Raw genomic sequence first — 27,717 nt, forward strand, 5'->3', positions numbered from 1 at the left:
GAAGCCAGAGCTAGGATTTTTTTTTAAGTGTCAATTTAGATTTTGTCTGCTTGATTAAATGGAAAATACAGCAACGTAACCCACATGGCTTGACAAGAAACAACAGCAAACAAGCACGCCCGCCCTCACGCCATCTGTAATAAACACCAAACATTCCCAAGCAGTCTCCTGAATGACAAGCACGTTAGTGACACACGGAGGGACAGAGCGCCAGCTCAAAGCCGGGCAAGCCACAAGCTTCACACTGAACTATGCTGTCTCCCTTCACATGTGACTCCTTGTCAGACACATTCCAGGCTTACAGACAGCTCAGTTCAGTGACAGCCTTCTCTGGGAATCATCTGCTCCCTGTTCGCAAAGACATCAGACATTGAGCAAAGCTGCCTTCCTCTGTCCCACATGGCCGGGGTCAGCCGGGACCCACAGCCTGCTGGGGGCTCATGGAGAGCCGCCCTGAGAGTGTCAGCCTCGGTGCGCTGACTGAAGGTCTGCCTATTGCGTCCTGAACATATTTCACAAGCCCTTCAACCTGTCCCCTGACAGGCGGGTGGCTCAGAAAAATGACAATATTGTTCTTTTTCTTCTGCCCCTCTTAGAATTCTGATCACTCGTATGACATTTGTCTGGAGGAGAATGAGAGCTTAGGGATGAAGTATTTATTCTTATAATAGTCATCCCCATGGGGGTGATCATATCTTTTTGAAGCCAATCTGTGGCTTCAAAGAATCATGACAAGGTCCATTAGGGAAACCAGCCAGTCAGTCTATCTTTTAACATCTCCAGGCGGGCCTGTGAACAGGAGGGTTAAGGAGAGTCTCTCTCCCCACACTCTCTCCATCCCCTGCCCAGATATTTCATGAAACATACCAATACTAAACAATTCTGCATCCTCTGTCCAAGGCTCAAGCTTAACTGCATGTCCTCTTGTTATTTACTCCATCTGGCAGCCCTACCTGGAGCCTGAGAGACCGCCACCTGCACTGAGCTCCCCCAGGGCACACTCAGGGCCTGGCCTAGTTCTCTGCAACCGGTTTGCTAAAACCTCCCCTACCACTGACCACCACGACCACCTAGCATGTCCTTGACTTTGTCCTTCACTGGTGCCTGGGGTGCTTGGCCCAGCATTTCAGAGCAGAAGTGAATTTTCCTAAACGGCCCCCTGCATTTCAATCCCTTATGAAGCACTGTCCAAAGGCTGCACCCAGGGTGCCTGAATGGCTCAGTTGGTTAAGTGCCTGCCTTCGGCTCAGGTCATGCATGATCCTAGGGTCCTGGGATCGAGTCCCACACCGGGCTCCCTGCTCTGCAGGGAGTCTGCTTCTCCCTCTGCCTCTCCTCCCACTCGTTCTCTCAATCTCTCTCTCAAATAAATACATCTTTGAAAAAATCTATTAAAAAAAAAAAAAGGTCACATCCATATGACTGGTCCCAAGCAAGCAACTTGGGTGTCTTACACTGAGGCCCCAAAAACACATACAACAAAAATCTTGACCAGGGAAATCTCCCCATCTAGTGTGGCACAGCTCACCAGCCCTGCTGGCTTTAGACACTCTGTGGGGCAAGCCGGAGAACAAACAAATACATATATGAACAACGGCAGTTCCTGTGTGATCCAGCCTGAGGGGCCTAAGAGGGGAGCCCCAAGGCTGAACCATTAAAGGCTTGGGGGTGGTTCGATCTTTCTCATCTGAGCACAACCAGGACCCTCGTACATGGCTGGGGGAAATGTAAAATGTTGAGCCGTGGTGGACAACAGCATGGGAGTCCTCAGGAAGTTACACACTGAATGCCCATGTGATCCAGGAACGCCACCCCACAGAGGGCTGAAAACAGCTATTTACACAAAATCTTGTACCTGAATGTTAGTGGCAGCCTCATTTATAACAGTTAAAAGGCAGAAACCACCTCAGTGTCTGTCAAAAACTGAATGGATGAACAAAGGATGGTGTATCCCTTCCATGGACTATCACTCAGCCAGGAAAAGGAATGAGGTCCTGACACGTGCTAGGACATGGGGGAACCCTGAAAACAGCGTGCCAAGTAAAAGAAGCCAGGCGCAAAAGGTCACATACTGTGTGATCCCATTTAGATGCAAATGTCCGGAAACAGGCAAATTTGTACCCAGAGACAGCAGGTTTGTCTTTGGCAGGGGTTGGAGGGGGAGGGGAGAATGAAGAGTGACTGCTGAGGAATAAGCATGAGCTCTCCCTTTAGGGGGATGAAAATGCTCTGGAACCAAATAGAGGTGCTTGCACAACCCTGCACTAAATGTCGTCAAACCCTACACATTAAAATGATCAAAATAGTCGATTTTATTTTATGTGTATATATCGCTACAGTTTAAAAATAATATGGATAGGTATCTGGGTGGCTCAGCTGGTTAAGCATCTGACTCTTGACTTCGGCTGGGGTCCCAGCAGGGAATCCACTGAAGTATTTCTCTCCCTCTCCCTCTGCCCCTCCCTTGTTCTTGCGCGTGCTCTCTCTCTCTCCAATAGATAAATAAATCTTTAAAAGTTATTTTTAAACAATGTGGAAAGAATGAATAACCAGAGCCCTTTAAGAACCTAAGACTTACCACCCCCTACCTGTAATACTCACTTTAGTTTAGCTGAAGGTCACCCACCAGCTTGTGGAGGACTAAGCCTCTCCTTGGACACAAAGGCCAAGGGAAGGAGGTGGGTTGTCCAGGTGGCACAGAGGCTCTTCCCTCCCAGTCACCTGCATCACACATCAGAGTATTACACTTGGATTCAGTTGTGGAAAAGAAGGGGGTTCCAACTCTTTTTTTTTTTTTTTTAAGATTTTATTTATTTATTTGACAGAGAGAGATCACAAGTAGACAGAGAGGCAGGCAGAGAGAGAGAGAGAGAGAGGGAAGCAAGCTCACTGCTGAGCAGAGAGCCCGATGCGGGACTCCATCCCAGGACCCCGAGATCATGACCTGAGCCGGAGGCAGCAGCTTAACCCACTGAGCCACCCAGGCACCCAAGGGAGTTCCAACTCTTTTTTTTTTTTTTTTAAGATATTTATTTATTTATTTGGCAGAGAGGCAGGCAGAGAGAGGGGGAAGCAGGCTCCCTGCTGAGCAGAAAGCCTGATGCGGGGCTTGATCCCGGAACCCTGAGATCATGACCTGAGTTGAAGGCAGAGGCTTAACCCACTGGGCCACCCAGGCATCCCGGGGGTTCCACTTATTAAAGCAAAGCATGCTATGGAACTAAGGAGTCTTCCATTTGGTTTGGTTTGGTTCTCAAAGGAAGAAACCGACACCACTCCCTTTCTAAATCTGTGGCTGGGGAGCCACAGGTTCCACAGGTTGGCAGCAAACACGGGCATCTTTTCCCATCCTGTCAACTTAAAGGTGAGAAGCCTTGTGTGAGCAGAGTTTAATGACAGCAGCTCTCCAGAGCAGAAGAATGGTCTCTTGGCCTTGTGGCAGGATCTTGCATTCTCCTGGGAGACCTGAGGCCCCTCCCACCTAGCCTAGAGCCCAGCACTCACATTCTGGGAAAGCTAGCTTGACATCTGATAAATGAAGGCAACGAAGGTGCATAAGTCAAAAGGAAATCAAATGATCAATACTAAGTCAATGTTAGAATTCCATTTCCTGGGGCGTTTTTCTATATTGGACTTGTAGTCATCTAAAGAGGTCGCTGTTCCCAATATGGAATTGCTGTGACCAGCTCTCTGTTCTAACATGAGGACTTCTCTCTCTTGGTCAATACTATTAGTCCTAAGTAATAAAAAACTCAATTGAACTGCCTAAACCTGTAAACACTAACACAAAGTCCTATGATTCATAATTTGAAAAATACATTTAGCCAGCTATATGTAAAGAAGATACCAATGACCCAGTTAGCTTCTACAAATCTACCTGTTCAACTTCTATGATTATACAATGTAGAATATTTGGTTTTCCTAACACTAAGGATAAGAAGAGAGAGTTGAACTAGCTGTTATTTTTTAAAATATTCTTATTTATGTATTTGAGAGAGAGACAGAGAGAGAGAGAGAGAGAGAACAAGCACAGGGAAAGGCAGTGGGGAGCCTGACACGGGGCTTGATCCTAAGACCCCAAGATCATGACCTGAGATGAAATCAACGGTCAGCCACTTGACCGAGCCACCCAGGTGCCCCAGAAATAGCTGTTATTTTAATGATATATTTGACAATACATTTTTATTTGAATGATACCAACAAAGTAGGACCTCAACAATCTTACTTAACGATGAACAGATCCACTGCTTTGTGACCATGCACAACAGTGACCACAGGGCCAAAGGAGTGCAGTCCACTCATCTCTACTGTGACTACACCAGACTGGTTTTGATTGGCCCAGAATGTGTGTGTGTGTCAGGGGAGGGAGGTGTCTGATACTGGTTACATGGGCTCAGATTGGCTCGACTTGGTTTTAGATGATTCAAATTGGCTCAGGCCAATAAACGGGCCAAGAGCCCTTTTTCTTTTCCTTTTTTTTTTTTAATAGTCATAAACATACATAAAATGTATCATTTCAACCATTTTTTAAAAGATTATTTATTTGAGAGCAAGAGAGAGCACAAGAGCAGAGTGAGGGGCAGAGGGAGAAGCAGATTCCTCGCTGAGCAGGGAGCCGGATGCAGGGCTCAATCCCAGGTCTCCAGGATCATGACCTGAGCAACAAAGGCAGATGCTCAGCCAACTGACCTATCCAGGAGCCCCCCTTTCCATCATTTTTAAGTGGACAGGTAAGTAGGCATGAAATACATTCACACTGTTGTGCAACCCATTATCACTATCTACCCACAGAACGTTTCATCTTCCCTAACAGAAACTCTGCACCCATTAAACACTAACTCCCCATTCCTGCTTCCCCAGCCCCTGGCAGCCAGCATTCCACTCTCTGTCTCTCTGAATTTAATTCCTCCAGGACCCTCACATGAGGGGAATCATACAGGATTTGTCTTTTTGGGACTGGATTATTTCACTGAGCATAGTGGCCTCAAGGTGCATCCGGGTTGTGACAGACGTCAGAATTTCCTTCCTTTTTTGGGCTGAATAATATTCCACGTAAAAGTCTTTCCTTCTGGTTGTTGTTGTTGTTGAAGATTCTAGTTATTTGAGTGAGAGAATGGGGGCTGAGGGAGAGAGCAGAGTAGGCAGGAGAAGAAGCCGCTCCCCAATGAGCAGCGAGCCTGATGCGGGACCCGATCCCAGGACCCTGAGATCATGACCTGAGCCAGATGCAGACGCTTTACTAATAGCCATCCAGGCACCCCCCAAATTCTTTTCTTTTGTGCTTTATGACTATCAGTGTGGCACAGAAGAAAAAAACGATGCTCCCACCAAAATGGAAAAAAATTACCACGCTGTGGTCTCTGAATATGGGCCAAACTGCCCATAGTTTAGATGACTTGGCATTCTTCAGATTCATTCATTTTGTTTCATTCTTCTTGGCATTTAAAAGAGGGCTGGAGATTAAATATTAGGCAAGAATAACCTTGGGCAGCAATTTCACTCCACAATATCTCTCATAAATTGCAAATTCAATTCCACAAAAAGAGCCTTGACCTGATACTGGTCTTGTTCCTGGAGCAGGTTTTAAGGACTGGTGAGTGGCTAGATCACCTGTCTTCTCTTGAAGATTAACATTCATGTTTCTTGACGTGACTAGTGAGCTATCTTTATATGCTTGGGCCCCAATAAATGAATGAATGATTGAAGCAGGTGACAGACCACAGAGAGGCAGAGCTTCTATTTTCAATGACTAGGGGTCATTTCAATAAGCAGGGGTGCGTGGATGGCTCAGGTGGTTGAACACCTGACTCTTGGTTTGGGGTCAGGTCATGATCTCAGGGCTGTGACATCGAGCCCCGTGCTGGGCTCCATGCTCAGTGCAGAGTCTGCTGGGATACTGTCTCTCCCTCTCCCCCCTGCCACTCCCCCCTGATCTCGCTCTTCTTCTAAGATAAACAAATCTTTAGAGAGAGAGAAAGGAAGCAGCAGCGGGAGTGATCAAAAGATCCCAGAAGCACCCAGACACCTGGCATGGGTGTGGCATGGTCCAGGTCTAAGCCTGTCTGACGAAGACACTCGGGCAGGTGAGTCTGTGTTAGCAGCATCATGGTCAAAGTCAGCAGACCCAGAAACTCTGGGAAGGAAAGTTAGGGACAGATGTCTCCCCGTTGTCACCAAGGGCTGATTTGAGGGGAAGCAAGAGGCTCAAAGGCTGAGTGGGGCGTGTTGGGGTAGGAGTAGGGCTGCACTAGGATTCAGTGTGGGCAAACAAGTCTTAAATCAGAGGCCACTTGCAAGTATCTGGGCCAAGGAAGAGGAAGGCTGGCCAAGGAGGGTGAATGGGCAACCTCCCCAAACAGTAACGTTCCTCCAGCCTTACAATGTGCCAAGCTTCTGTACCGAGCAGCAGCCCCACGTCCAGAGTCCATTTCAGGCTCGCTGACTTAACCCTTGTGGCCCGACTGCTGTCACAGCAGGACAAGGTGCCTGACTGTGGGGGCAGGTCCAGCGGTGTTTTGGCACCAAAGACGGCATATGGCATCTCAGTCAATGTCTCTTCAATGGAGACAGGAACTAGACGCAAGCCTGGACCACGTGCTCCTGACTGAAACCAGAGGAACCAGACTGGGAGATTTTGGAAGCCCATTTCCAAACATCCTTCAGCTCCAGCAGTCTGTAACTGGGCTTGGTCTCAAGCAGAGAGAGATCAGCTTCTCTGGTATGACAGTGGAATCAGCAAACAATCCTGGACCTGGCAACTTCTGGAGTCCACCCGCGCCCTGGGGCACCATTCTGTCCCACACCTCCTTCTCGAAGTTTCTGAGATGTGCTTCATGTTCCTAAATTGCCTGTGGTGTTATCCACATAGGATTGGGAGGCAGTCTTTGTTCGCCTCCTGTTACGATAGTCCCGTGACCTCTTAAGTAACTGACTAGCCTTGGCCAAGATCTGGATGCTTTGGGTTGGCCACCCCATGGTGGCCACGGCCACATGGTCCCACCTCAGGAGAGGATCCCACGAGTGACATTACACGACTCTGAATCTCATGTTCAGCCATGTGGCCTTTCTCCCTGAACAGAAGATGTTTCTAAAAATTCCTCCGTGGAGCCTTGCGCTTCCTAGGCAATGTCACGTGACAAAGCAGTTTTGTCAGCCGGCTGCGTCTCAAGCCGCTGGGACATGCGAGGGACTGTGGGAGGTGCCGCAGGGGCCTGAGGACGGGAGCTGGGTGTGGGCCGACTCGCCGACTCGCCGCCTCGGTCCCGCACCCAGTCCCCTCCGGTTCCCCCAGATCTGCCCAAGACGCTCATGGCTGGCAAAGGGGCGTGACTTGGGACAATGCGATTCAGTTTAAGCCCCACCCATGCTGGGCCTCCTTTCCCTGTCGGCAACTCCTTGGGTCCCTCCCTTCTTGTCCTTACAGACACACTGCCCATTTACCTCCTTCGGTTCCCACATGTGACCCTGTGCACTTATAGCCCATCAGAGCAGCACGGGGGCTTCCCAGCAAGGCCTCCCTTAGCGGCCATGCTGTGTTTGGCCTTCCAGATGCCCCTGCCCCTAAGCTCCCTCCTGGCTTTCCCCTCCCAACTAATGGGCCTTCTCCCTCCCTTGTCACCATCATCATCCCACGTCCTGCCCCCCGCCCTGGCTCTCTTTCAGGGCTTTCAGCCCCCATCACAATCCCAGCCCCCAGGCCCCTCCATGTTCAGCCTCTCCTGGTTGGCTCACTTCCCAAGCCCCCCTCCAATCTCTGCAAAGACCCAGAGCCGCTTGGCTCATCACCCCTGCTGCAGCCAGTCCCTCTCCAGAGCACCCAGCCCCACCTTGACTGGGAGGTTTCTGTGTGTCTATCTCCCTCTAGAATGAGGTTTGCAGCGAGGGCTTACGTCATTTTAAATCTTTGCACCCCCACTGCCTGGCACGTTGTAGGTGCCAAGACGCATGGGCTGTTGGGGAAGGAAGGCAGGTGCCAGCAGCCCAGGGAATCCGAGCGGCCTGGCTAGGGACAGTCAGCTTCGAAGGAGAGTGGGAGTTATGTGCAGAAACTCCAGATTGAGGAGAAGGCTATTTGGGATTAGTGAGAGACCGGTGGCCCAGAGCCCAGCTCATCTGCCCAGAAAGTGGAGTTCTCAATTTCCTATAGGAACGCAGTGTGGGAAACCAGAGCAGCCCTTGGAGATGGGTCAGTGTCACCTCGTTCCCCCAAAATCAGACTGCAGAGCAGAAAGGGACTGAGAATGTCCCCAAGAAGGCAAGTGAGAGCTGTCTACCCTGGGTGGCCCTGCAGGGGGAGAGGGTCCACCCGAGGAAGGCCTGCAGAGGGGAGAGCCCGCAGACACCTCGGAGCGGCCCCTCCTTCACTGGGCACCTCTAGCCTTTCAGCTCTCGGGCCACACACACACCCGCCCTGCCTCCACTGTGTCTCTGGCTTCCGCCCTCCCCTGACGGCCTTCCAGAAGTCAGTGATGCCAACCTGCTCAGGGGTGTCCCCAGCTCTGCACAGCTTGGCCCTGCACCCAAACTGTTTGCAGAGCCTCCCCCAGCAGCCTCCCTCACATCCTGAAAAAGGCTCGCCAGACTTGAAATCATCACTGTCACCATTGGGGCAAGCGTTCCATGCACCTGACATCTACTGCAGACTCCGATCCACACCAACGCTGCTCCCCGAAGCCCCAGGGCATAGGCAGTGAGTGGTAAGTGCATATCACGTGTCCAACATGTTCCAGAACTGGGAGCTGGGGCAGCAGGATGGGCTCCAGGCTTCCTAGCTCTCCTAACCACTGCACCTTACTCTCTCTTCAAGGCCTAGAGGTGGGGACATTTCTGTCTGGATTATCGTTAGTGGAAGGACTCTACATGATTTTCTTAGACAACAAAACAGTGTTTTAGAGACCCTGGCTTTAACTAGATTTTAAAAGCGCTGAAGCAATCCCAGGATCCTGGTGAATAAGCTGGTCCATGACAACAATGGCCACCAGCAGTCATGTGTCTTCAAGAGGCTTCACAGAAGTCAAATAAGGCCTTTGTGCTCACTCAACAAACAGTCCCAGAGAGATCAAGTTTGGGAGCCTGAACAGATCGAGCAAGGGGCTGAGAACGCCAAGGCTGGAACACCCTGGATTTTGTCTCTCAGGGTGGCCCCAGGAATCCGTCACGGCAGATGCTATGGGGACCCATCAAGGCACTGGGAGCCCAGGAGGCTGGAGAGGGGCACGGGAGCCCCTGGGAACTCTCCCATGCCACCTCCCCAGGTGCACAAGAAAGGCAGGACCCGATGTCACGGTGGGCAGGGGAGGGGGGCTGCCGGCAGAATAGGGGGCAGGGCTGTGGGAAGACAGAGACCACCTACACTCCATAGAAGCTCAGCAGGTGGGTGAGGACCTTCCCCTGACCAGGCTGTGCCCTCAGGTCCTGTCCCCAGGCTTTCTCCAGCTCTGTCCTAGCTTGGGACAGATTGGGACAGAATGTACCTGCTCGCACCCCAGGCACAGTGCAAGCATCAGATCCCTTCACGCACCTGCTACCCTGTGGCATGCCAACAGAGGTTACCCAGGAGCTAGCGACCTCGGGGTATTCCTCTCAGCCCCTCAGGGTGTGGTTCCCTTTTGTATAAAGCAGGTGCCCAGACTTAACTTCCTATGCCGCTGAACAGGACACACATGAGAGACACCGGCCCCGAGGGAGCGCTCACAGAGCCACTGCCCACCCCACGCCCAGGCGGGCCGAGGTCACCCACGCACCGAGCAACTTCCCTCCGTATGTGGTGCCAGCATTCCTATCACAATCTCGAAAGGTCCTCCACAAGGCAAGCCTCCACTGATTGTCAAATCACAGCAAAGCCTTCTCCACAAGGAGCAATGACAAACGCTTGTACATCTGACGTGGTCTCAGGGCTCAGTACCTCACCTCAACTTAACTGCTATATTAAGTTGGCTATGATGCATCGATCTTCCTTCTTTTTCTATTGTCAGAGGGCTCTTTATAGAAAGCATTGGCTGGAAGGATGATAAACAAAAAATCTCAGAAAACCCCCAATAATCACAACAGGGGTAGGCTGTGCCGTCCAGAGTGCAGAGCTGTTCTGGGCACAGTGGCTGCAGAAATCAAACACCTTGAACTAGATGCCCTGACAGGCGCCCAGCCCATGGAGGACCTGAACAGGGCCAGGAATGCCTGCAGCTCCAGAAATCTCCAGAGCCCAAAGAAAGACATTTATGAGAGGGGACCCTCGGGCACAGAGCAGGTATTTTCAGAGTACCTCTTCTCAAGGTAGATGTCTCAAGGTAACATGGGAAAAAGATGGGGATCCCAAAAGAATCGGTCCAAATCAAACCTCGTCCTTGTCAAACTGAGATGCACAGTACATCACCCAGAGACTACAAGAACCCGCTATTCCAGGCCACCCCGCAAATCTGCAGAACTCTCTCGGCTGCTAAGCAAACATGTCTTACAGGAGCCTGGAGGAGCAGCCCCTGGAGCTGTACCGATGACACACCAAGTCCCCAAAGCTCACCCCTTAGCTGTGGGACCAGGGTCCCACTGAGGTCCTCCCTCGGCTCACAGCAGAGGTGGGGTGCAGGAATGGAAACTCAATCTAGATATTCGATACGAACTAGGCTGGATGAAACTCACATATTCTTCATGGCCATATGTAAAAATTAAAATACTTTGTATCAACAAATCTCAATAAAATTAAGGAAAGTGACTCATAGACCATCTCTACTTGACGACTTCGATCCACGGCCTGAGACCTCACGAAGCCAGACGTGGAGACAATTTTATGGCCTGGAAGTCTTGTTGGATGTTGGTCACCACATGGGTGTCAGGACATAGGCATCAAGGCCTTGTGGTTACCAAGTCAGTAAGGATAGAGTAGTAGGGGTAGCCGCTCTCTGGGAGGAAGATCGCTTGATTCATTCACCAGCGGGCAGACTTAAACACTCCCTGCCCCCGAAGTCAGCATCATCTCTTCTAGAAGCCCTTCAAGGACTGCAGGGGGCAGTGGTGAGAAGCATGAATGTCGGTGCAACACAGACTATTTACCCCTTGAGCTGTGTGACCACGGGTGTGGTGCTGAGCCCACGAAAGTCTCAACGGCCTCATCTGTAAAATGGAAATAACCCCCGTCTCTACCTCTCCTGAATGTTCCAGCACTCACTGAGATCGTCCACACGAAGTCCGGAGCCCCGTGCTGGCCAAGACCACCGACACCGGCATCACCTCCACCAGCACCCACGGACTTCCACAAACGGTAGGACAAGAAACATGAACTCCTCAGAAGCCCACGGTCCCAAGGGTGACAAAGGCAACATCTTTCCCGTCCTCAGCATTTTGGGTGGATGTTGAGTCATCCTGGGATACAGCCAAGAAGGGAGAGACCTCAGGAAATCGTGTGATCTGGCTCTCCATCCCCGAAGATGAGCAACTTGGGCCTGTATTTTCCTGATCGGCCCTGCATGGAGGGTAAAGGGCCTGATAATCCAGATTTGGGGGGCAACACTAGGCAACGGGGGCTGGAGGTATCTTTGTCATAGTGAGTCTGGGACTTCACCCCACAGCACACATACAATGAAAGAGATGGGATACCTTTGCAGTAAAGCTTCTCAAACTCAGTGGCCAATCAGATGCAGTGGGTTCTCCTTATTCGTGTGAGTTCTTGTCTGTAAGCCTGCTGTGATCTCCGTGTGTGTGAATACTGACCCAGCTCCGAGGAGAAATGCAGGATAAGGTTCCTGCAAAGCCTCTGGTCGTCATTTTTGTTGGCCGATCCACACATCACCTGTTTTATGTGTTTTTCTATTTAGACACTTTTTTTTAATGTGCATTCCTCACAAGTAATTATATCCAGTATTTCTTTATAATAAAACCGGTTGCAAAGAGTCTCACACTTGCCTGACCTCGGAAAATAAGACCATAAATTTCTCGGGCTCTCGCCCTCATCACAGCGCCTTCTTGTGTTCTTTTTATTAGCGGGTCATCTCGTGAACCCCCAAAGTTAGCCACTTCTCCGATGTTTCTCCACACGCTCTCCGTATTACTTTAGCACTTCTCAAAGCAACCTTGTGTACGGATCGGCGAATTTCCTCTCCCTCTCTCTGGCTGCACCATATTGTTGACTCGTGGCCAACAGCTCTGCAACTCACACCTACATGAATTATTGAACACAGCGTATTTTCTCCATAAGGCACATCACAGCCTTCTCGTGCTCAGAAGCATCAGACAGCACGCCAGCACTGCACGTGGAGGTCATTGCGTCATCCCACAGAGCGCACAAAAATGCAAAAAACAAACAAACAAACAAACAAAAACCCTGGCACTACAAGGATCACGGACAGGACACCTGCTCGCAGTGTGAGAGCTGAGACAAGAAGGCAAAGGGTCTCCTTGTTCACACGCGGCTGAGGTCGTGCACGCTGAGGGCCTCGCACATCTCTGCCTCTCTGCGCATGCCCACAAATGCTCACAACGGTGCGACGAGAACTGATTTGAAGCTCACACAAGTAAGTGATAGCGAGGAGGCCGGGTCACAGGTAATGGAATCCATGAATAACAAGGATCTGCCTGGCTTTGTTTACAGAACACATCTAACAGGATGCTTTGGGAAATCCTGTCAGGTAGTTCGCCTCTTTGATTTGAAAACACTCAGCGATAGAATTCGGCCCTGCCATGTGGCAAAATATAATTTTTTTTTTTTTTTTGCTTCTGTTCTCCAAATTTCCCTCAATAAGCATGCACTGCTTTGAAATAGTTCTTTCTTCCGTAAAAAAACACTCACACACAGACCCTTGTCCCCCACCATCCCATCCTGTCTTTTGGCAACTTGAGCCTATCTCATATGGGTTCTCTCATAATAGCGCCCCCTCCCCACCCAGTATAGATGTCCTGGTCTCCCCAGCATCATGCAGGGGAGAGGTCCGCCTGCAAACCAGAACCTTTACAAAAGGAAACATGCTGGGCGCCTGGGTGGCTCAGTGGGTTAAGCCTCTGCCTTCGGCTCAGGTCATGATCTCAGGGTCCTAGGATCAAGCCCTGCATCGGGCTCTCTGCTTGGTGGGGGCCTGCTTCCTTCTCTCTCTCTGCCTGCCTCTCTGCCTACTTGTGATCTCTCTCTCTCTCTGTCAGATAAATAAATAAATAAAGGAAACATATTGAAGGAAATATCTGTAGCAATAACTAACATCTAGGGGCATCTGGGTGGCTCAGTGGGTTAAGCCTCTGTCTTCAGCTCAGGTCATGATCTCAGGGTCCTGGGATCGAGCCCCACATCGGGTTCTCCGCTCAGCGGGGAGCCTGCTTCCCGTTCCCCCCCCCCGCCCCGCTCTGCCTGCCTCTCTGCCTACTTGTGATCTCTCTCTCTCTGTCAAATAAATAAATAAATAATCTTTTTTAAAAAAATAAGTAACATCTAGAGCATACAAAGTACTCCTGGGAAATAGAAAATCATCCAGACCTCCCAAAAATAAAGGGCATACATCGAACATTCATAGAAAAGGAGAAATAAGGAGGCAAGACAAACATGGGGAGATGGTCAACGTTCATGTCCACTCCAGGAATTTATCTCCACGTAATAAACCAGCAGGAAAACTTGGAAGGAGATGTCCTCGGAGGTCTGATGCATAGAAGACAAAGCCATGTGCAACCTGCAGGGTCAGGAGCAGGGTCTGTGCAGACGAATGAATGAGATGGCACATGGCCTGAATGCGACATGCAAAGGTCAATAAAAATGATGATGAAAATTACACGGTAACACGGGAAAATACTTGCAAGTGTCAGGTTCTGAGAGGAGGGTGGCAAAATCATGTCTGGACTACAGTGATAGCCACGTATGCTATTCATGGTCAGTGCTGGAGTCTGAAGGCGAACACAGGGAAACAGAAAGAGCTCATCTGGGAGGGCGGTGGGAGCCACGGTGGGAACTTTCTCCATATTCCCATTTCTAATTCCACTGTGGCATTGTCCATGCAAGGATGAAATAAAATGCTACACAATATTCTTCAGAGGGGCCACGACATAACTTTTCCAGCTTTAAAAGAAATGTCAGAGAGAAGAGGGCCACTCTGCTGTGCAGTTTCCCCCCAGTGGAAGCCTCCTGCGGTAGGCTGCTGGCGCACAGACTGAGCTTCTGGAAGGAGGCTCTAGGAAGCCGGTACTAGCCTTTCTCCTTTAGCTTTTTGGTTTTGTTTACCATAGCCTTATGGTTAATAAGCAGATGGCCCAAGGAAAGGCCAGCATGGGACTCATGCACTCTGGAAGCCCGTGTGAGGCCCCTCTTTGGTTGGCTCCAACTGCACAGCCTGGCGGTCCCCAGCGGGGGCGGTGGGTAAGGATGCGGGGAGTCAGGGATTCCAGGAGGAAGGCAGGCTGAGATCTGAAGCAAGGAGTCCCCGTGTTTCCCACTGTCCCTCCTGCTTCACACAAGCTTGCTTTCAAGATGATCCTATCACAGTGGCTGTTTGGGGTCGAATTTCAAAAGGTTCCTCATCTGCAGAAGGGGTCACTTGGGTCTATGAGATGTCGAGACCCAGGTCACGTGATGTTCGCTCAGCTGTGGCAGAGCCCTCCAAAGGAGTCCTCGGACCCCATGTTCATCCAGGACCCTTGTCAGCCCTAAGCTGGGAATCACCAGGCAGCCTTTCTCTTTGAAAGAAGTCATTTATCAATGCATAAGTAAATCAAAAATAGCTATGCAATAATTAACCCATCTAAATGAGCTTTTCCTGTATCTTGAATAAGAGCATTTGCTTTGAGGAGACACTCTATTTAGGGAGAGAAGTTACCCACTCCTCCCCTCAGTGCCCCCCCCTTCATGCTCTATTAAAGATTATGTTCTCTTGACAAGAACTTTGTCAGGGAAGTTGCCACAACAAAGCACAGTATGTCACCCGCCCCGGGCAGCCCCCTGTGAGTTCCCTGCGGGGTCATAGCCGTTGTTGGGCCATGAGTCCAACTTGGCCAAAGTGAAGATGGCCAGCGACACTTTGGCCCAAAGCCCAGACCTCTGCCCCTGAGCTACCCAACCTTGGGGGAAGCTCCCCAAGTCCACTGGTGCAACAGCAGTTTCTCTACAACCCAACGCCCCCCGTGCAGGCACAGTTGCCCTGAGTTCCAGGAACACCTGTCAGTGAAGTCAACCTACATTTAATAATCTCTAAAAAGAACAAAAGGCATCAATAAGCTAGTGCCAGAAATCTAGCAGCAAGTGAATCTGACTCATGTCCCAAAGACATGTTCTCATGTATGTGTTTTTTAAACTCATGGACTCCTCTGGGGAAAAAAATAATAATAATTACGGCTTTACAAATATAAAAGCGTTTCGCTCTCATTTGCCCACAGAATTGGCCAACGAGAAGTTCCTTTACACAAGTGCAATCATCTCATCTTCTTTATATGTTCACGAGGGTTTTTTTTTTTTTCTTGAAAAGCAGCTTTTCAAAGGCAGCTATTAGAAGACACGCTCACTTTGATATCATTCAAAGGAATACAGTCATGCTTAAATCCACTGGCCGCATCAGCAGCATTTCTTCTCCGCCCCTTAGTCAAACCTTCTCATAATAATTTTCAAAATGGTTATAGTTAATAGCCCATAAGGCCAAGCCGCTGAGCTTTTGGAAGAGTGTCACCAGGATACAGTGGCCCCTGTGACATGTGCTCAGGTCACTGTCCCTTGTCACTGGCTGCAGGACCCTGCACGAGCCAGCAGGCTCACATCCTCGCCAATGTCCTGTCGGCCTGAAGAAACCAGCTGGTGGGGGGATGGTAGTGACACGGACCACCCCCAACCCTGAGCAGACCCAGGGCACGCAGGCTAGAGACCCTAGCAGGAGGCCTACTAGCCCCCTAGTGGGAGGGGGGCATCTTCGGGATGGCACTAGAACATCCACACACCTGCCAAGTAATGGACCAGATGAAGAATTAAACGCATATTTGAACTATGGGCTTTGGCGATCACATGGGTGACAGGAGAGCATCCTTTACTCTCTAGGCCCCTCTGCCCACCCCGACTCCCATCCCTGGGGATAACCAGCATCCTACCTGCTCTTGGGGCCACTTTGGCCTCTCCTCTGGAGTCCTGGACTTGGTCTTGAAGCCTCTCTGGGGGTCTCCAGAGTGCTTGGCCTCCGGAGGGAGGTTCAGTGTCTTGGGCCTTCCCTCGTGTCTGCTAGGGCCGTGGTTGGCCTCGCTGGGTGGACTAGCCTCTGTGGAGTCCCCAGGCCCCGGCTCAGGCCCCCGCACCAGTGCGTGCTCAGGGCTGGCCTCCCCGGCACTGGTGATGCTGGTCATGCTCAGGCTCATCTTGATCTCAGCCACGATCTGGTCGATGTCCTCCTCCTGGTCCTCCAGGTCCCCGTCCCCACGCCTCGGGCGATAAGGGGAGGCGCTGCCCGCATTCCCGTTGGCCTCTGTGGGGTAGTAGTCCTCATAGCCCTCTTCACTGGGGCAGTAGTGGACACCTTCTTCCTGGTCCTGGGCCTCCAGGACAGAGGCCTCATCCTCCGGGATGGGGAGGTGGCTGTCCCGGTAGTCTGGGCTGCCTTCATCCCCATGGCCATGCGGGTGGGGGCCTGCCGAGTCTGTCCACTCCTCCACTGCCTCCTGGCACTCATCCGTCTCCAGGTGGCGTGTGCCGTGGGCCAGGTACCCCTCCCCACTGCAGTCCATGCCCTCCAGGTAGCTGTCGTCCTCAGGGCAGTAGCGGATGTAGTAGGTGATGCCCTCCTCCTCCTCGGGGAGACCCTCATCGTAATCCTCCTCCTCGGAGGTGTTGTTCACGTAGTCAGAGCTGGAGTCCCCATCGGGGCTGTGGTCGTGGCACCCCTGGTCCGGGGGCGTGGGGCTCTCAGGCCGCAGGGTGGCCAGCTCCAGGCCCTTGGGCACGTACTCCTCCAGGGGCAGCTCTGTGTCCTCGCTCTCTGGCTCCTGGCCGTGGGGGATGGGGCCCGGCCTCGCCCTGTGGTCCAGCATGCTGCTCGCCGTGCTCTGACGCTTCCGGTTGGCCATGGCGGACACTCACACAGCCATGGTCACCTGCAGGCAGCCACTGTGGGGAGGAATGTTGGAGAGTACAGTGAGAACCCTGCCAAGCATGGCCACCCCAAGAATCGTGTCGGGCCATGGGCTGCCAGCCACATGGGACCCACTGGAGGGTTTGGCCACCATGTTGTTTAATGGCAATGGTAAGACACATCTGTTCCGATAATGCAACATCCCCACCACAGCTGTGCACGTCCACGTCAAAGAGAAGAGAGGACGTGCAGGGCTGGAGGGAAAGGAGCAGAGGCGAGGCACCTGCCATTCACTGGGAAGACTGCCTCTCTCCCACAATCTCACCAGCTCATTTAGGACTTCTTGAAAATGTTCACCCAGTTTCGGTCATCAGATCAAGTTATTTGTTCTTGAAAAAGAGAGAGAGAGAGAGAGAGAGAAGCTTGCATTCAGAAGATATAATGAGGTCTGATAAGGAGGTATGCTAACGTCCAAGTCTATATCCTCAAGGCTCCCCAAAGGCCCACTCAAGTTCCCTCCCCTATCAGCTTGTCTTGCCCTCCCCAGTGCAAAGAAGCCTCTCTTTCCTCCTCCCTCTCAAACAGATTCCCTCAGTGACCACAGTTGCAAGGACCTGTCCAGGCCAAGCACCATACAGAGAAGCTGAACCTGAGCTCTAGCCTCATGAGCTCATCAGGGTGAGGGCACAGAAGGGGAACACAAGGAGGAAGACAGTGCCTGTCTGGCCACGGAGAGAAGGGGAGCACCCAGGCGAGGGCAGAGGGTGTGGCTGCAGCTTGCAGAACGATGGGTTGTGGTATCACAGGGTACCTCAAAGACCCTGTGCATCCAAACTGGAGAAGTCCTTACCCAACCACCCAGGACTCTGCATTTTTATCCCATAAACCATGCAGAGTCATCGGGCAAATTTCAGCAGGTGTGTGACACACAGGATTTCTCTTTTAGCCTCATCTGTCTGAACCCAGCATAGAAGAGATGCAGGAAGAGAGGCAGTGAAAAGTCTATTCCTTGGCCATGCTCTAGGGCAAGTGAGGGACTGGCATCAGGCATCAAGGCATAGAGGATATTCAAACAGTTGGTTAACATTTTGTTTCTCCAGCTGAGTGGTTACCCAGGTATTTGCTTTGTTCTTTTTTTAAGATTTTATTTATTTAAGAGAGAGACAGAGAGCATGAGAAGGGGGAGAGTCAGAGGGAGAAGACGACTCCCCACTGAGCAGAGAGCCTGATGTGATCCCAAGACTCCAGGATCATGACCTGAGCCAAAGGCAGATGCTTAACCTACTAAGCCACCCAGGCTCCCCTGTTTGCTTTATTCTTCAAATTGTACTTTTACATTACATATGTCTTGTTTTTTTCTCCATCACAGTTCATTTATTCTTTAAAAACTTATTCCCGTGCCCAGAGAGAAGAAATGAGAGCCTGTGCCCGTGAAAACGTTGACAAGGTTAGATTTCATGATATGTATATTTTATCACAATGAAAACTTGTTTTTAAAGAAATGAGGGCTTAAACTAAAGCAGCAGGAATGAAAGAGGAGACATGGCTCAGGGAGTATTCAGGCAGTGGAAGCAGTGGGCTCAGCAGGAGTAGAGAATGAGTGGAGGTCGGAGACATGGGCTCTCATGGCAGTTCTGACCCAGGCGCTACATTTTCTTTCTTTCACTGTATCTCCCCAGGAAAGTCCTAAACTAAAAACCCTTTGTGCTTTGTACTCCCCAGAACACCCACACAGCATTTTGCTTATAGTGGTGTCCTAAACGCATTTTGCTGTGACATTGCGTTTACCAGATGGCCGGTCACAGCATTGTGCATATTCCCAAAAGAATGGAGGAGACAATTATTTCATCCATCCAGACACTCAAGAGTGTGTGCACCATTACTGGCTGAGCCACATGCTTCCAACATGTGAATCAGTCCAAGGAAGTTTCCTTTACAAGGGGCTTATGAACAGCTATGTCCTAATAGAATCATTAGATGCTGAGAGATGCACAGTGTTTCCTCTCCAGAGCATTCCAAAGAATAGCAAGATACCCCACCCTAGTAATATTATCACTGAGATGGAACCCATAGAGTCTGAATGTCCTCACAGGTTACCCCATCCCCAAACCCCAAAACTGATTCCAGAGATATATTCCCAGGTAGGAATCAAGGGGCACAATGGTCACTAAAGCACAGATGCCCATAGGGTGCATCCAAGGTTCTGACCTGCCTCACAGCCACTTACCATTTTACAACAGATCTCTTACTTTTACAGAGGATAGCTAATGCCCGGGACACTGACTGACAGAACCTGGCAGTCACCTTCTTGTGGACACATTCTCTAGTAACGACATTCCCCCAAATGGTCCCAAAGCATGCATCGAATGCAGTGGCAGAGAGAAAGCCAAACTCCCACACCTCGAGATCAGGACGGTCGAAGGCAAATGGGCCTGGCAGTTAGTTGCACCTCAACACTCGGCTGGGAGTGACACTATCCCTACGACGTCTCTCTTCCTCTTCAGGCCATGCACACTGCATGTTTCTACACGTTTGTCAAAGAACAAACTCAGGTACACAGGACCTCTTGACTTCAAATTCCAGCTTAAATTCAAATTCTGTCATTTGAGGGGAAAAAATTACATGCATACCTAGATACACATACACCCATACCTACATATCATGCCCTCCAGACCAATCTAAAGGACTAAAGTGCATATATGACAGTCACATGGAACAGTCCCTGGTCCTATAAATGAGTCACACAAAACAATCTATAAAGTAAGGCTATCCCAGAGAAACTTTGACCTGATGATTCTTAAGTTCATGTGGAAGAATCCACACGTGAAAATAGCTGAGAAAGATCTAAAAATGAGAGCAATGAAGGAGACCTTGCCTCATATATATAAATAGTATATATATATAAATAGTATATATATATATACACTATTATATATCATATATATAAATAGTATATAAATAGACTCTGAAGTCATGGTAATTAAAATGGCACGGTATTGTTGCCAGACAGAAAGCAGTGGTACAAACTAGAGAATCCCAGAAACAGGTCTGTGTTTACATAAGTTTTATCCATAAAATGTAGTTCTCCTGGGACTGAGGAGTTTCTGAAGACATAGAACTTTCAGTGCTAAAACCAGAATGGGTGGTCACCCTAAGGCAGGTGGAAAAAATTCGAATTCACTGACAGGTATGGGGATCCTTGGCTGACCTAGTGGTTCTAAAACTTTGCTGCACGCTGGGATCACCTGGTGGTATGGGTCTTTACAAGTGCTGATGCCTGGCATTCCAAGTTCACTGGTATGAGGTATGAACTGGCCTCAAGACATTTAATGTGTCTGTTCACATCTTCTTCCCATTTTTTGACATACAAATGGCTAACAAACACATGAAAAAATGTTCATCAACATTAGTCATCAGGGAGATTCAAATCAAAACCACATTGAGATACCATCTTACACCAGTTAGAATGGCCAAAATTAACAAGACAGGAAACAACACATATTGGAGAGGATGTGGAGAAAGGGGAACCCTTTTACACTGGTGGTGGGAATGTAAGTTGGTGCAGCCACTTTGGAGAACAGTGTGGAGATTCCTTAAGAAATTAAAAATAGAGCTTCCCTATGACCCTGCAATTGCACTCCTGGGTATTTACCCCAAAGATACAGATGCAGTGAAAAGAAGGTCCATCTTACCCTAATGTTCATAGCAGCCATGGCCACAATTGCCAGACTGTGGAAAGAGCCAAGATGCCCTTGAAATGATGAATGGATAAAGAAGATATGGTAGGTATACACAATGGAATATTACTCAGCCATCAGAAAGGATGAATACCACCTTTTGTAGCAACATGGACGGCACAGGAGAAGATTATGCTGAGTGACATAAGTCAAGCAGAGAGTCGATTATCATATGGTTTCACTTACTTGTGGAGCACGAGGAATAACATGGAGGACATTAGCAGAAGGAAAGGAAAAGTGAATGGGGGTAAATCGGAGGGGGAGACGAAGTATGAGAGATTGTGGACTCTGAGAAACAAACAGGGTTTTGGAGGAGAGGAGAGGAGGGTGGGGGATGGGCGAGCCTGGTGGTGGGTATTATGGAGGGTACATATTGCATGGAGCACTAAGTGTGATGCATAAACAATAAATCTTGGAACAATGAAAAATAAAATAAATTAAAATTTTAAAAAATATTTTTTAATGTAGGGCAAAATCTGAAACCCACTGGGCTAACCATTGAGGAGAAAACAAAGTTGCTTCCTACCTTATGGTATATACTTTCCAGATGGAGTAGATTTTTAAATGTAAAGAATCAAGGTTTCCAGAGCATGTGGCTAGCTTTGCTTTCTTCAAGGGAAAATGGCCCTCCCCTAGGAAATCTGGAACCCATGGTCCTAGGGATGGGGTGCAGCTCACAGACCCAGGGTGTTTCAGAGGAAGCACTTATGTCCCGTGGCTTTGGGAGGTGTGGACATTTTCCCTCGAAGCAGCACAGTCAGAGGAGGACAGCCCATTTCTGTCCATACTTTACAAATAGAGGAGCTCTGGGGGCCTGGGTGGCTCAGTTGGTTAAGCGTCTGCCTTCAGCTTGGGTCAGGATCAGCCTGGGATGATGGAGTTCCGAGTCGGGTTCCCTAATTAGCAGGGAGTCTGCTTCTGCCTCTCCCTCTGCCTGCTGCTCCCTCTGCTTGGGTTCTCTCTCTCTCTCTCTCTCTCTGGCAGATAAATACACAAAAAACCTTTGAAAAAAAAAACTGAGGAGCCTCCTTTCTCACATGTCAATGACAAGATCTAGATGGTCAAACCAACTGCTGCCAACTCACCAGAAAAATCATTCTCCCCCCAAACCTTCTAGCCCCGTACAATGAGAAGTTTTTCTACATACAACACTGAGCCTTTTCACTCAAGAAATAGCTCCTCATTTATTCAAGTATTAAATGTCTCTCAACAGCATTACAGGATACTTCATAGAGAGTTTATTCTTAGAAAAAATTATATATATATATATAATTTTGTGGCTCTGTATCTCCCATTACATGTTTACCTGGCTATTGCTGGCACATAGAAAAAAAATCCATACAAGCTTGTAAAAGTCCATTTTTAAATTCTAATAACTTTGAGCTGGTAAATGTTGTTCTTTTCATTTTCAGCATTTGATCACCTTGTCTGACTGCACTGCCCTGGGCTTCTACTACACAATTAAGTGATGAAAGTGACATCCTTGACTTATTCCTAATGGCAACAAAACGGTCTTTACTTCTTAGCAGGTTTGGTCCAAGGTGAAGCATGGTTGGCACTCACCTCAGTCACAAAATTTAAAAGGGCATCAACAAACTCAGAAATCAAAGCAGAGAATTATTTTTTAAGAAAGAGTTGGGAGGGGGCTCCTGGGTGGCTCAGTGGGTTAAAGCCTCTGCCTTCAGCTCAGGTCATGATCTCAGGGTCCTGGAATCGAGCCCTGCATCGGGCTCCCTGCTCAGCGGGGAGCTTGCTTCCTCCTCTCAATCTCTCTCTCTCTCTCTCTGCCTGCCTCTCTGCCTACTTGAAATCTGTCTGTAAAACAAATAAATAAAATTAAAAAATAAAAAAAAGGAGATGGTAGGAGGGGCAGAGGAAGAGGGAGGCTCTTAAGCATGCTCTATGCCCAGCATGGAGCCCAACGTGGGGCTAGATCTCACCACCCTGAGATCATGAACTGAGCCAAAATTGAGTCAGATGCTTAACTGACTGAGCCACCCAGGTGCCCCAAACAGTGAATATTTAAATGCAACACTTTAAAAAATAAAAATCAAAGCAAGAATAGATGGGAAACAAAATACTGAAGCTTTAAGTAAAGACAAGATCAGCATTATTGATTTTTCTTTTGTCTCAGGTTCCCATAGGGCTCTGGCTGGACATTGTGAATGATCCTATTTTTTAAAAATGTTTTCACCATTAAATACAATGCTAGTTGTTGGCTTGTCTACAGTTTAATAGTGTGGACCTTCTGATTTGGTTCTCTTCTCCATGGATATAGATGGAAAGGGACCCACAGCAGAACCCTGGGCAGCAGGGAGCCACATCTTTAAAGGTTTGCAGAATTACATTTAACCTATAGGGGCACTCTGTATATAAGAGAAAGAGCCCTTCTATTACAGATGAAGACAGAAGGTCCTGTTTAAATTCAGACCTCCATTTACTGTCAGGCCTTGGGCAAGATATTTAACAGAGGGATGGCCTTCTGCCCTCGGTAAATTGGAAATGATAGCACCTGCCTTCAGGGCTTGACGTGGGTTAAATAGAGGAAAAACCCACGCAGACCTCAACTCTATAATTTTTTTTTTTTCTACAACGTACAGGGAGTTGAGAAAAATTTTAAATGAAATTCGAAGAGAGAGAATGCCTGACTAGGTGCGTGTCTTAGATGAGAATCTACGTTCCCTTCGATGGGAACTCTGCCAACACAGGTAGATAGTGCTGGGGCCCTAATTGTGCATCTCTGCAATGGGATAGGGGTACATCCAGGTGGGAATGCAGGACAGGCAGAGGTCTTGGGGAAAGCTAAGAATTGTTCCCCCAGTAGGAGAAGAAAAAAAGAAACAAGATGGGATTGGGAGAGAGACAAACCATAAGTGACTCTTAATCTCACAAAACAAACTGAGGGTTGCTGGGGGGAAAGGGGCTGGGAGAAGGGGGGTAGGGTTATGGACACTGGGGAGGATATGTGCTATGGTGAGTGCTGTGAAGTGTGTAAACCTGGCGATTTACAGACCTGTACCCCTGGGGATAAAAATATATTATATGTTTATAAAAAATTTAAAAAAATAAAAAATTAAAAAAAATTAAAAGAATTGCTCCCCCAAAGCAGGGGTTCACTCACTTTGATGCGTGCAAAGCCCACCCAGGGAGCATGCAGGTTCATGGGCCCAAGATTCTGAAGTGGTGGTGAGCCAAAAGCCAGGCCTAGAGCTGCAGGGGATTCTGATTTAAGAGGCTCTAGGACTGTACTTGAAACCCTGCCCTAAATAGATGCTCAGGGAGGTTCCAGGGGCTTCCCACTAACTACAGAATGGATATGACCTCCTTGCCAAGAAACATAAGACCCTTCCCTAGATGCCCAGACCATCGTATTCCATACCTTTTCTCCCTATCCCTTTCAGAGATCTAGGTCCTCGGTCACCTATACTCCCAGCAGGACATAGATGAGTGGCCTGGGCACACAAGGGCTATTCAGAGAACAGCAGACACTTCCCACATCAGTAAGTGTGGTGAGGTCAAAGGGTGGGGAGAAGGATAGGTGAGGCAAAAATATTGGCGGACCAACCCAAAACTGCTAGAACTCATACAGAAATTCAGTAAAGTGGCAGCATATAAAATCAATACAGAAAAATCAGTTGCATTCCTATACACCAACAACAAGACAGAAGAAAGAGAAATTAAGGCGTCAGTCCCATTTACAATTGTGCCCAAAGTCATAAGGTACCTAGGAATAAATCTAACCAAAGAGGCAAAGAATCTGTACTCAGAATACGCATGAAAGAAATTGAGGAAGACACAAAGAAATGGGAAAATGTTTCATGCTCGTGGATTGGAAGAATAAATATTGCGAAAATGGCTATGTTACCTAGAGCAATCTACACATTAAATGCAATCCTTATCAAAATACCATCAACTTTTTTCAAAAAAATGGAACAAATAATCCTAAAATTTATATGGAACCAGAAAAGACCCCCAAATAGCCAGAGGAATGTTGAAGAAGAAAAGCAAAGAGGGTGGCATCACAATTCCAGACTTCAAGCTCTATTACAAAGCTTGTACACAGTATCATACTGGCACAAAAACAGACACATGGACCAATGGAACAAAATAGAGAGCCCAGAAATGGACCCTCAACTCTATGGCCAACTAATCTTCGACAAAGCAGGAAAGAATGTCCAATGGAAAAAAGACGGTCTCTTCAACAAATGGTGTTGGAAAAATTGGACAGCCACATGCAGAAAAATGACACTGCACCATTTCCTTACACCACACACAAAAACAGACTCAAAATGGATGAAAGACAGGAATCCATCAAAATTCTTGAGGAGAACACAGGCAGCAACCTCTCTGACCTTCCTAGGAACATCGCCAAAAGCTGGAAAACAAGGCAAAAATGAACTACTGGGACTTCATCAAGATCAAAAGCTTTTGCACAGCAAAGGAAGCAATCAACAAAACCAAAAGACAACCGGCAGAATGGGAGAAGATATTTGCAAATGACATATCATATAAAGGGCTAGTATCCAAAATCTATAAAGAACTTATCAAACTCAACACCCAAAGAACAAATAATCCAATCAAGAAATGGGCAGAAGACATGAACAGACATTTCTGCCAAGAGAACATCCAAATGGCCAACACACACATAAAAAAGTGCCCAGCATCACTTGGCATGAGGGAAATACAAATCAAAACCACCGTGAGATACCACCTCACACTGGTCAGAATGGCTAAAATTAAAAAGCCAAGAAATGACAAATGTTGGTGAGAATGTAGAGAATGGAGAACCCTCCTACACTGTTGGTGGGAATGCAAGCTGGTGCAGCCACTCTGGGAAACAGCATGGAGGTTCCTCAAAAAGTTGAAAATAGAGCTACCTTACAATCCAGCAATTCATACTACTGGATATTTACCCCAAAGATACAAATATAGTGATACGAAGGGGCATGTGCACCTGAATGTTTATGGCAGCAATGCTCACAATAGCCAAACTATGGAATGAGCCTAGATGTCCATAAGCAGATGAATAGATAAAGAAGATGTGAGATATAGATACACACACACCCACACACGCAGAGGAATATTATGCAGCCATCAAAAAATAAAATCTTGCCATTTGCAATGAGGTGGATGGAACTAGAGGCTATTATGCTAAGTGAAGTAAGTCAATCAGGGAAAGACAATTATCATATGATCTCTCTGATATGAGGAATTTGAGAGGCAGGGCAGGGGCTCGTCAGGGGGAAGGGAGGGAAAAACGAAACAAGACAAAACCCAAGAAGGAGACAAATCATAAGAAACTCTTAATCTCAGGAGACAAACTGAGGGTTGCTGGAGGGGAAGGGGTGGGAGGGATGGGGTGATTGGGTTATGGACATTGTGGAGGGTATGTGCTGTGGTGAGTGCTGTGAATTGTGTAAGCCTGGTGAATCACAGACCTGTACCCCCCCCCAAAAAAATAATACATTATATGTTTAAAACAAAACAAAACATTGGTAGAGCCAAGTGGTTCCTGCCAAGAAAGAGTTCCGAGTTCATAACACCCAGTGCAACTCAGCAAAGGTGCATTTGCAAGCTCAAGGGCCTAACTCACTGCCTTTGCAGCAGAGAGGCTCAGGGCTTGACAATAAAGGATTCCACATACAACACCTCAGTTACAAGCAACTTTTGCGGCACCCTTTGTGTCTGCAGGGAGGTCCCACACAGCCCTCAAATCTCACCTTCCCGGGCTGCAAGGCTCCCAGGCAGCATCTCCTGGGAAGATCTGCAGTGACTTCAACACATCCTCCTTCTGGGGGTGCAGCTGTGACAAGGGGACAGCTGCCCTGTAGGAGGCTGTGAAGAGCTTCACTCCCTGCCTTGGAAGAGGGCAGGACATGTGACTAATCTTAGCACATCATTTGTTAAGCGAATGCAGGCAGATTTTTGCACCCAGGAGGTGACTGCTTCTGAGGGCACAAGACTTCCCAGGGAGAAGGATTATGATTTGTTTTGTTGCCTATGTAACAGGGGATACAGAAAAGAAGAGACACCCCCTCACAGCTATTCTGTCCACAGATGGCTACTGTTTTTTTGTGATGTATTTCTTTCCATTCTCCTCTATACATCTCTTTCGCATGGCTGAAGTCTTGCGGTAAACACAGTGTCATGTTCCCCCCTCTTCTTTTAACATAATAGAATAAGCAGTAGGAACTCTCTTTGATTTTAATAGCTACATAGTATTTCCTGGCCCAATGGACATAATCTAACCATTCCCTATTGACACATGGATTGTGTCCTATTTTTGCACACTAAATAACATCCTGACGCTCCCCTGGAAATCAACTCTAGGCCTTCTACCCCTTTCCAGGGCTTTTATCCAGGGCCCTTTAAACTTTCTTTCAATCCAAGATCCAGGTGCTCAGAAAAGCCCCTGGACGGGTGGCCAAGAGTTAAGCACTCCTACACCGGTGGTGCTGAGAAGCTTTGCATGCGAGCCTGTGAGCAAACATACTGAGGTCCCCTGCTTCTGATTAATCATATTAAAGATAAATCCTTCACAACAGACCATCTGGAAAGCAATTCAAATGTACAGAAGAAACACGATTACCTACTATGCATCCAAGAAAATGAAAATGAGGCCCTGTGTCCAAACTCAATTAATTCTAGAACAGCACATAAATCAATAGTAAATGCGGCCCCTGACTCAGGGCTCAGCAGTCTCCTCCTGAAACATCCTAATGAGATGTGGGAAATAAAGGCTCATTGTCAACAATCAAGAGCCCCAGTGTCCTTATTCTAAATCACATTTTTCTTCTGCATGGGAAAACAGCATAAGCCAGCTCTTAGAAGGGCTGGTAATAGAGCAGCCCAAGATGAGAAGGAGAGATTTGGTAGCCATCTACAGGCAAGGTAAGAACATCATCATACAAATGAGATATGTACTCAACCAGATTGCTACTGTCCATGATCATGTTCCTCAGTTCTGTCCTTGT

General features: G+C 48.3%; 1 protein-coding gene across 5 annotated transcripts in view; it reads right to left on the reverse strand.

The window, feature by feature from the left end:
- APBA2 (amyloid beta precursor protein binding family A member 2) overlaps window positions 1-27,717 on the reverse strand; it is a 249,547-nt gene that overhangs the window by 59,875 nt on the left and 161,955 nt on the right. For all 5 annotated transcript variants that reach the window (XM_045070615.1, XM_045070618.1, XM_045070614.1 and 2 more), the window contains one exon: window positions 16,036-17,041. In XM_045070615.1, the coding sequence (XP_044926550.1) occupies window positions 16,036-17,001 (966 nt within the window). In that variant the 5' untranslated portion in view covers window positions 17,002-17,041. The remainder of the gene's footprint in view (window positions 1-16,035; window positions 17,042-27,717) is intronic.

Source organism: Mustela putorius, unplaced genomic scaffold (genome assembly GCF_011764305.1).
Source record: "Mustela putorius furo isolate JIRA1106 unplaced genomic scaffold, ASM1176430v1.1 tig00003972_pilon_pilon_pilon, whole genome shotgun sequence".
Lineage (NCBI taxonomy): Eukaryota > Metazoa > Chordata > Mammalia > Carnivora > Mustelidae > Mustela > Mustela putorius.